Below are 9,383 nucleotides of genomic sequence, written 5' to 3' on the forward strand. Positions count from 1 at the left end.
GCAGGCAGCGGAGGTCCGTCTGGGGAGCGGCTGGGTCGTGGCGCTAGCGACGGTCGCGCGTGTCGGACGACTCGCGGAAGGGGCTCCACGCCGAGGCGTGAAACCCGGGGGGGGCGGAGTGTGCGTGCGTGCGCGTGCGTGCGTGTGCGTGTGTGCGGCATGCACGTGCGAGAGCCGCACCGCTTCTGCTGGTACTCGCCCGGCGGCTCCACGCTGCCAGCGACCGGGAGGGGAGGGCCCGCGCAGGGTGCGCCGCCCGCGCCCGCGCCGCCGCCGCAGCAGCTGCCGCCCACACCGTGCCCCACGTACCCCGCCGGCGGCCCCGCATATGGGCTGAGCAGATTCATCGCGCCGCCGCCCATGCAACCGCCAGGCTGCATCGCACCGAGGATGCCGCCTGCGCCGTCGGCCTGTCGCAGCACCGCATTCATCGCCACCGCGTCGCGCACCGGCGCGTTCATCGACGACTGCACGCCGCCCAGTCCCGCCCCCCCCCCAGGCAGCCCCAGCGAGTCGAGCGCCGGAGCCATGCCCTGCCCCATCCCCGCCGGCAGCCCCGCAAAGCTCGGGTCCAGCGCGGCGAAGGGATTGCGACCCGGGGCGTGCGCGTACTGCAGCGGCGGCGCCATCGCCGGGCCCATGCTCGAGGCCGGAGGCCCCACGCACGCCAGGTGATCAGCGCCATGCTCACCCAGCGCGGCGTCAAAGAGGACGTCGTGGCTCACGTCGGCGCCGCCGGCCGACGCGTGGCGCACGAGCGCCTCGAGCTGCTCCGCCGCGGCCAGCGAGTTTGAGCTGTAGTTTGGCCGGAGACCGCCGCGGAGGGCGGGAGCCTGCATATGTCCAGCGAGCGGGCTGGCGACGGTTCTTCTCGTAGCGAGCGTAGCGAGCGATGCTGAGTTGCAGATTCACGTCTGGGAAATCGACGATGCACACAGACTGGGCGGGGCGGTTGATTGCCCAAGTTTTTTTTGTTTGGTGCTTTTTTTTTCACTGCCAGGGAGGGAAGCACACGGCGCGTAGGCTACGCGCCGGTAGCGTGCCGCTGGAGTGGCCGAAGCTGGACTAGCCAATAAAAAGGCACGCGCCAGTGAGCCGTGCCGCTCCTGGAGCAACACGGGAGCTGCCTGCCACGTGAGGTCGTCACGGGAGCTGGTGCGGCGCGAGGCCGCCTGCCGCACCACCATCTAGGCTGCCTGCGCCGCCGCTCGGCCGCACGCTAGCCGAGCCGCTAGCCGCTCGGCCAGACAGTCGCTGCTTAAATCATGCCCGCTCGCCTGCACCTCCTCGCGACTCTCCTCCTCCTCGCCCCGTCCTCCTCGGGAACCCACTACGCCACGCTCGGCGTGCCCTCCGACGCGACCGAGGTGGCGATCCGGCACGCCTACCGGCGCGCGGCGCTCGCGCACCACCCCGACAAGGCACGCGGCCGGACCCGGCCCGAGCGCGATGCTGCGGCACGCCGGATGGAGCGACTGAACGAGGCGTACGCGATCCTGTCCGACGCGGCGGCACGGCGCCGGTACGACTACGAACGCCTCGCCCTTGCCGCGAGCGGCGGGCACTCGCATGGCGGCCGGGGCGAGTACCGCCCGCCTGCGCGGCGCGTGGAGGTTCGTCTATCGGCGACGCTCGAGCAGCTCGCCGGTTTCGCGCCGGTGGACATCGACCTGGCCGCTGCGGTGGCGATCGGCAGGGCCGGCCCGGCGCCGCGCCGCGGGGCGGGGCTCACGCTGCGCCGCTGGCTGCCCGCGGGGAGCGCGGCCGGCGACGTGGTGAGCATCCCTCTGCCGGGCGTCGACCTGCGCGTCACTCTCGAGGCGCGCGAGGGCGAGGGGACGCTGGAGGAGCGGCTCCGGGGGCGGCTCCGGGGGCGGCCGCCGCCTTTCTTCGAGCGGCAGGGCGACGACCTGCGCGCGGACCTGTGGCTTCCCGCCTGGCACAACCGTGTCCCTCTCTGAGGAGCCTTCTAGGAGCCTTCCAGGAACCTTCCAGGAACCTTCTAGGCACAACCGCGTCCCTCTCCGAGGCGGCAGCATCACCTCCCTCTGCCGCCGCCGCGTTGGAGTCAGCTGCCGCGGCGCTACCGTCGCCGACGGAGAGGCGTGCGCGCGACACTTCCAAGACACTGCCTGCCCTTCCTCGCCCGCCTCAGCACGCCCTCCCATATGCCATATGCGCATCGACGGCCCTCTTGCCAGGTGCGCACGCTTGCGGGGCTCGGCATGCCACGGAGGCGGCCGGGCGGCGCGGTGGCGGGCGCCGCCGCCTCCTCCTCGCCCTTTGCCTGCGAGCGGGGCTCGCTCCACGTCACGCTGAGGCTCCGGCGGCCGCTCGGCTCGCTGCTGCACGCCGTGCGTGCGCCCGCCGCCGCGGCGGCCGCGGCGGCCCTTGTCGCGCCGCTGGTGCGCCGGCTGGTGCGGCGAGGGCCGAGGCGGCGGCGGCGGCTGGTGCTGCGCGCGTGGACTGGCGGGGGCCGCCCGCGCGACGCCGCGTCGCCGCCGTTCCGGCCGTTTGGCAGCGCCAACTTTTTCTACTACAGGTGGGAGACGGTGCCGAATTGAGCCACAACCCCGACTGAGGGTCGACTACTGGGTCGGCGGGCAGCTTCCCAAAGTTAGCACAGCACTTGGAGGCGCCCGATGGTGTTTTTTTTAGTGCCAGTGCGCGAGAGGTCGCATCATTTTTGACCGCGCAAGACATAAGGGTGGCTCAGGGCTCTGCCCGCAAGGCGCCCGCGTCGCCGACGCGGTACCATTGACTAATCCCGGAATACACACCCACACGACCAAATAGCGAAAATCATCCGAAAATACCGTGCAAAATCCACGGAAATTCGTGAGCAGAAGAACGTCGGTTCAAGAATCGTCGGTTCAAGAACAAGATCAAGTTGGCCGCTAAACATGGGCGATCCGGCGCTTCCTTCGATTGGACGGACGAAATGGTCGTGGGAAAGCGGGACCGCATCGCGATCGGGGGTTCACCATATGCCGAGCCTGCCTGCTCGGGAGCTCGGCCTGCCATGCGGATGCGCGCGCGCGCCTCGCCCGAGCGCAGCCACCTGCGGCCTGGCCAGCCTGTTCCTGGCTCGTGCCCTGCCTCTCCTTCCGCTGCCGCCGGCCTCGCAGTCCCGCCAGCCATCACGCTGCAGAGCCTGCGTAGACGCCACAGACGCCAATTCTGCAGCCCACAGCCCTGGCAACTGAGGGCGAGGGCCAGCAGTATACGACGACGACGACATCTCACACCCCGCGCTGGCCAGCGCCATCAGCCCCTCACGGCCCGGCCCAACCTCCCTTCGCTAGCGCCATCGCCTCCACAGCGCGGGCACAGCGCCTCCAATCAAGTCGCACCTCTCTTCTTCAGCGAATGCAGCGGCAGCACCACGTCAGAGGCCGGGCCGACTGGCGGACCTGCATGCCCAGCCATGCCCCCCACTCCCCACCCGCTTGGATCGATCAGCTGACAACAGCTCCACCAGCTCCCACCACCGCGTGTTGGCCTTTGTGCGCTTTTCTCTGCATAGACTATCTATATTCTTTTTGCGTATTCTTTCCGTATTCTTGTCCAAAATAGTTAGAGGCTGCGAAGGCCGTCCCGTTTGCTGTTTGCATAAAAAACGCCTGTTTTGTGCTGCGCCGCTGCGCGCGCGCGCGCCGGGGCTCTGTCTCACCCACGTGCCGCAATATGTGTCACACACGGCGGCTTCTGCCACCTCTCGATTGGTTCCACTTTCTACGCACACCTACCGGGGAAGGGGCGCGTGGGAGCGGGGGCGGGGGCGGGGGCGGGGGTGGGGGCGGGGGCGCGCAGCGCGGGGTGCGCGCGCGCAACAGAGGGTAGGGTGGGGAAGACGGCGAGGAGGGGGCGGCGGCGGCGGCGGCGGCAGCGCGCGCGCGGCGCGCGCGACGGGGGGGCGGAGCAGCGACCGCTGGCGCGGTCGCCGCTCCGTCTGTGACAGACGCGCGCTCTGCCGCGGCAGAGCGCGTCAGGGCAAGGGGCATGCGTGGCGGCGCGGGACGCGCGGCGGCGGCGGCGAGCAGCCGAGCGCTCCGTGAGCGGTGAGGCGGCCGGGCGAGGGCGCGGCGGGTGACGGGTCAAGGGAGCAGCCCACACCCGGCGTCGCTTTTTGAGCGACGCTGTGGTACGCCTGCGCAGGGGCCGCAGGGCGGTCAGTTGTGGGGCGAGGCGGTGCCGGCCGCGGGCCGGGTGCAAGGCGCCGGCCTCGGCGCCGCCTCGGCGCGCCGCACGGGCGCGGCGAGCCTCTGAGCGGGAGCCGAAGGTTTGCTGCGGTGGTAGGTAGGGGTAGGCAGGTGGGGTGGCTTGACTTTGCCGCAGAGGCCGTCCCTAGCTGTGAACAGCAATGAGCAAAACGGGACAGTATAGTGTCTATATTCTCGAAAGAGGGTTTATATTCTCGAAAGAGGGTTTATATTCTCGAATATTCTTTAAATTCTGGCTAAAAATCGCTGAAAATCGCTTCGAAAAAGAATGAATATGAAGAAAAACACACAAAGGCCAAACTGCGTGTCGTGTCATGAAGCATGATAGATAGACATAGAAAGCATGAATGAACCATCGAAAGGTCTGATCTCCAAAAAGAGCTCTCGGCCTGCCGCGCGCGCCCGCGCCCCGCCCCTTTTGCGCAGCAACACCTTAAACTTCATGGCCCTCCAAATTCGGGTCGGAGCGCAGCGGAGTGGGCCCCGAGTTTGAAAAGGGCGACGGACGCTTGCGTCCTAGCCTCCAACAACACCTCCCCGGCGCAGAGGGGCCCCCGGAGGGATGCTCAACCGCCCCACGCCACGCCGCTTGCGGCGGTCCTATGCAGTGCACTTGGAGCACTTGGAGTGCAGTCATTAACCTCACTCCGTGCCTGGCGAGGTACTCCCACGCCTCTCGGGGTTTTGTCTGGCCGAGTCAACCCGAGACTGCTGGGGCGAGCCTCGGCGAGACTGCGTCAGCTGTTCCCACAGCAGGCTCCTCGTTTTCTGCGTCCCAACTTCTCTTTCGTCAACGGCGGGCAGCTTGCCCAAAGTTAGTCGCCGTCGACCGACCCTCGCATCTCCTCTACACAGGTTCCCATGTCGTCGGCCCCCTGCACGGAGGTGGCGGGAGCGGCGTACTGCAAGACCCACGTCGCCCTCTGCGCCGCCGTGATGTGCCCTTCGTGCACGTTCCCGGGCGTTTGCGATTTCACATGCGACTTCTGCGCTGATCCGCTGCCTCCGCCCCGGCCTCCGCTGCAACCTCCACTTCCACCTCCTCCTTCTCCGCCGCTGCCTCCGCCGCCGCCTCCGCCGCCGCCGCCGCCGCTGCCGCCGCCGCTGCCGCCGCCGCCGCTGCCGCCGCCGCCGCTGCCGCCGCCGCCGCTGCCGCCGCCGCTGCCGCCGCCGCCGCTGCCGCCGCCGCTGCCGCCGCCGCCACTGCTGCCGCCGCCGCCGCCGCCGCCGCTGCCGCCGCCGCCGCTGCCGCCGCCGCTGCCGCCGCCGCCGCTGCCTCCGCCGACTCCGACGCCGCCGCCGCCGCCGCAGCCGCCGCTCCCGCCACTGCCGCCGCCGCCGTCGTCGCCTCCGCTACCGCCGCCAGAGCCGCCGCATCCACAGCTGCCACCCTCTCCGCATCCTCCACCAAAACCGCCGCCGCCGCCGTCGCCGCCTACTTCGCCGCCTACTTCGCCGCCGCCGTCTCCGCCGCCAAAGCAGCCGTTGCCGTCGCCGCCTCCGCCGTCGTCGCCCCCATCGTCGCCTCCATTCAGCCCCGGCTATTTATCGCCGCCCAACTCCCCTCCGTCGCCGCCTCCGCCGTCGTTACCCCCGCCGCCCCCGTCGTTGCCTCCGCCGCCGCCGCCGTCGCCACCCATGCCTCCGTCGCCGCCTCCGCCGTCGTTACCCCCGCCGCCCCCGTCGTTGCCTCCGCCGCCGCCGCCGTCGCCACCCATGCTGCCGCCGCCAATGCCGCCGTCGGCGCCGCCGCCGTCCCCGTCGTTGCCTCCGCCGCCGCCGCCGTCGCCACCCATGCTGCCGCCGCCGTCGGCGCCGCCGCCGTCGGCTCCACCTCGCAAGTGTGCCGAGGAGCCGACGCCGCGTGTGCACTGCCCCTGTCCGAGCCTCCCCGGAGCCCTCCCGGAGTCCCTCCTGTAGGACGCGGCGACGCCCGGGTACTGCCCCTCGCACCTCAGCGTGTGCGACACGCTGCTCTGCCCGAGCTGCCTGCTGCCAGGCACCTCGGAGACTAGACGCCTCTCGGACGTCCCAGACACCTCCTAGCCGCCCCCACCGGCGCTCTCGCCCGTGCCACCACCCCTTCCCAACCCTCTGGCAGGGCTGTGCGACTACACCTGCGGCTTTTGCAGCGTGCCTCCCCGGCCGCCCCCGCCCCCGCCGTCTCCAGCGCCGCCGCCGCCACTCTCTCCTCCGCCGCCGGACGCCTGCGGTAGCCTTCTTGGGCGCACCAGCTTGCGCTCTCTTGGCCTCATGTACTGCAGCGAGCTGCCCACGGGCAGCTGCGACTCCTACTACTACCTCGGGAAGGCTGGGAATCATCGCCTCTGCCACGAGCGCTCCAGCCGCGGCGACTGCATAGGCTCGGAGATCTTCTACTGCTCGCCGCCGCCAGCGCTTCCGCCCTCGCCGCTGCCGCCGCCTTCACCGCCGCCGCCGCCGCCTCGCCCGCCGCCGTGGCCCCCCGGAGTGCTCGGCCCGCCTTCGACGCCGCCGCCACCGCAGCCGCCGCCGCTGCCGCCGCCCCCACTGCCGACGCCGTCGCCGCCGCCGCCTTCACTGCCGCCGCCGCCGCCTCGCCCGCCGCCGTGGCCCCCCGGAGTTCTCGGCCCGCCTTCGACGCCGGTGATTGCCGCGCGCGACGGCCATACGGACCACCTCGCGCTCGAGAACTTTCCTCAGCGCACGCCCCACGCGAACTCACTTGCCGCCGCTGAGACTCTCGGCCCACCGCCGCCGCCGCCGTCGCTGCTGTCGTATGCGCCGCTGCCGCCGCTTCCGCCGCTGCCGCCGCTGCCGCCCCAGCCGCCACTGCCGTTTCCTCCGGCGCCGCCGCCGCCGCCGCCCTCGCCGCCGCCGCCCGCGACACCGCCCTCGGCGCCGCTGCCCGACTTCCTCGCGGCGCTGCTGGCTGACCTCCCCATCGACCTCCCCACCGAGCTGCGGGCCGACCTCCCCGCCGAACTCATCGGCGGCGGCTCCCTCGCCCTCGCGCTGTCCCTCGCCGCCTGCGCGTGCTGCCTCGTCTCGCGACGCAGGATCGCTCGCGCCCGGCCGGCCGCATTTCGGCCGCGCCTCGGCGGTCTCTCGGCTGCACCTCGTCTGCCCCTGGGCTGTAGGCGGTCGAAGGGGCCGTCGCACCGCTTTTTCGCCGGCGGGGGAGTCTCCCTCGCCAGCTCCGACGAGGCGGCCTCGAGGATGGCGCGTGCCAGCCGGCACGGAGGCTCGCTCCCCTCCCTGCCGAAGGTCGACATGCAGTTCGTCGACGGGCGCCGCGGCCTAGATGCGGGAAGACATCTCCCTGCCTCCAGCCAGCACCAGAGAACGTCTTCGCCCGAGGCTCGGAGACGCGGTGCACGGCCCTCTCTCGACGCCCTCCGCCCTCCTCTGTGCTCACGCTGCAGGACTCCAAGCCCGGACGGGCCCTCGCTCCGCAAGCAGAACCGAGCGCAGCTCGACTGGAACCAGACCGGCTTTGGCACAGCGCTCTCCTCCCCGTGGCGAGTGCCGTCTCCTACGCCCCGTCTCACGGCGCACCCTGCTACCCTCCTAGGCGTCAGTTGCGCCATGTGCGGCGGGTTCGGCTGCCCCCGCTGCCAGGGAGCGCCTGTGGATTTGGTGGACGATGCGCCGCCCTCCAAGCTCGCAACCACCTACAAGGCGGGGCCGCCGCCCCGCGTGCCGCCTGTAGCAGCCTCGGCTTGTGCCGCGCTTCTCGCCCGCCCCATCACCGTGCTTTCCGCCCTACGATAGGAGCTGGTCGCCGCAAAGGCGGCGCAGCTGCGCCGCAAGCAAGCGCAGGCGCGGCTGCTGCTGCACGACGGCGCGAAGGAGGGCGCGTCAGATGCTACGAGCGGGCGCCGGCCCTCAGATGCTGCAGCGCGTCAGATGCTCGCCGGACCCAACCCCTTTCTCGCCGCGACGCACAGCACCAACGGCCACGGGTCGCCGTCGCCTGTCCCGATGGACTGATGCTCGCCGCTGCCATGCGCGAGCGCCCGTTGGAATTGTTTCGGCGAGTACGCATGTGAGAGAGTGAGGTCCTATTGTACGTTGTCTGCAGTCTGGTCCTCGTCCTGTACAGAGAGTCCGCGTGGCCGTGGGGGCAGGCATTGTAAACCGTGGTGGAGTAATACTGGAGCAGCACGCGATATTGTACCAAAGCTGTGTGTACAACGCCGATGTGAGAGGATGAGGAAGATCTGGCGCCAAGGCGCAAGGGTGTCCATGCATGGGTCACGGCATGGGACCCGCGCGCCCGCGTTTGTTTTTCCTTTTCGCCACACTCCTCCCTGTGTGGTGGCGGCGTGCCGTCCTCCCATCCCTATCCCTTGGGTCCTTCTTTCTTTTAGTTTTTGTCGTGCACAGTTCCTTCCTTTGAAGTTTCCCCTCGAATCCATCAAGCCGAGCCTGCGATAGCTAAGGATTGCGAGCGGGTCCCCTCGCAATCGGTGCATGTTGCTAGGATTGTGAGCGCAGATCTTTGGATCTTTGGTACGATTGTGAGCGCAGCCGCTCTTAGTCCTACAAGATGTAGGATTGCGAGCAGCACTGCTCGCAATCGGAGGCACGTTGCTAGGATTGTGAGCAGTGCTGCTCGCAATCCTAGACTTTGCTAGGATTGTGAGCGCAACTGGCAGTCGTAGGCGTCACCAGTCGCCTTGGTAGCGGAGCTGCTCTTAGTCCTAGAAGATGTAGGATTGCGAGCGTGGGTGCTAGCAATCGTACAGAGATGCTACGATTGCGAGGAGTGCTGCTCACAATCCTTCGACTTCTAGGATTGAGAGCGAGGCTGCTCTCAATCCTAGCCTTCTACAAAAGAGGGGTCCCGTACCATGCGGAATCGACCCTATCCAGTGCTCAAGTGCTCAAAGAAGGTTCACCAGCAGTGGCGGCCGGCGGTGGGGCGAGAGGGTGGGTGGGGGGTGGGGGGGGGTATGGTCCCGTCGGCGGGAGGCTGGGTCTGTCAGCAGGCGGGGGGGTATGGTCTCGAGGTGGGTTCCGATGCTACCATACCCGCAAGAAGTCCGAACCCTGTGGGCTGTCCGTGTGAATTCTAGGCCCGCGGGTAGTCTCCCCCCCCCCATCCCCAGGGCCTCCGGCGCTCGCACCTCAACCTCTCACAGACCAGCGCACAGCGGACAAGCTCGACCACATCAC

The 9,383-nt window shown here is 69.7% G+C and overlaps 2 protein-coding genes across 2 annotated transcripts in view; one reads left to right on the top strand and one right to left on the bottom strand.

Moving 5' to 3' along the window:
- EMIHUDRAFT_452817 (hypothetical protein) overlaps positions 1–839 on the bottom strand; it is a gene marked incomplete at its 5' end in the record, with an annotated part of 3,682 nt that extends 2,843 nt beyond the window's left edge. Inside the window, one exon of the mRNA XM_005762159.1 lies at positions 296–839. Within this exon, the coding sequence (XP_005762216.1) occupies positions 296–839 (544 nt within the window). The remainder of the gene's footprint in view (positions 1–295) is intronic.
- A 426-nt stretch (positions 840–1,265) lies between these two features.
- DNAJL1 (DnaJ-like protein) lies at positions 1,266–1,961 on the top strand (the record flags this gene model as incomplete). The annotated part of the gene is made up of 2 exons (XM_005762241.1): positions 1,266–1,682; positions 1,902–1,961. 2 exons carry the CDS (start codon positions 1,266–1,268, stop codon positions 1,959–1,961), a joined length of 477 nt encoding a protein of 158 aa, XP_005762298.1.
- Between the last annotated feature and the right edge of the window lie 7,422 nt (positions 1,962–9,383).

This window comes from Emiliania huxleyi (assembly GCF_000372725.1).
Source record: "Emiliania huxleyi CCMP1516 unplaced genomic scaffold EMIHUscaffold_69, whole genome shotgun sequence".
Lineage (NCBI taxonomy): Eukaryota > Haptophyta > Isochrysidales > Noelaerhabdaceae > Emiliania > Emiliania huxleyi.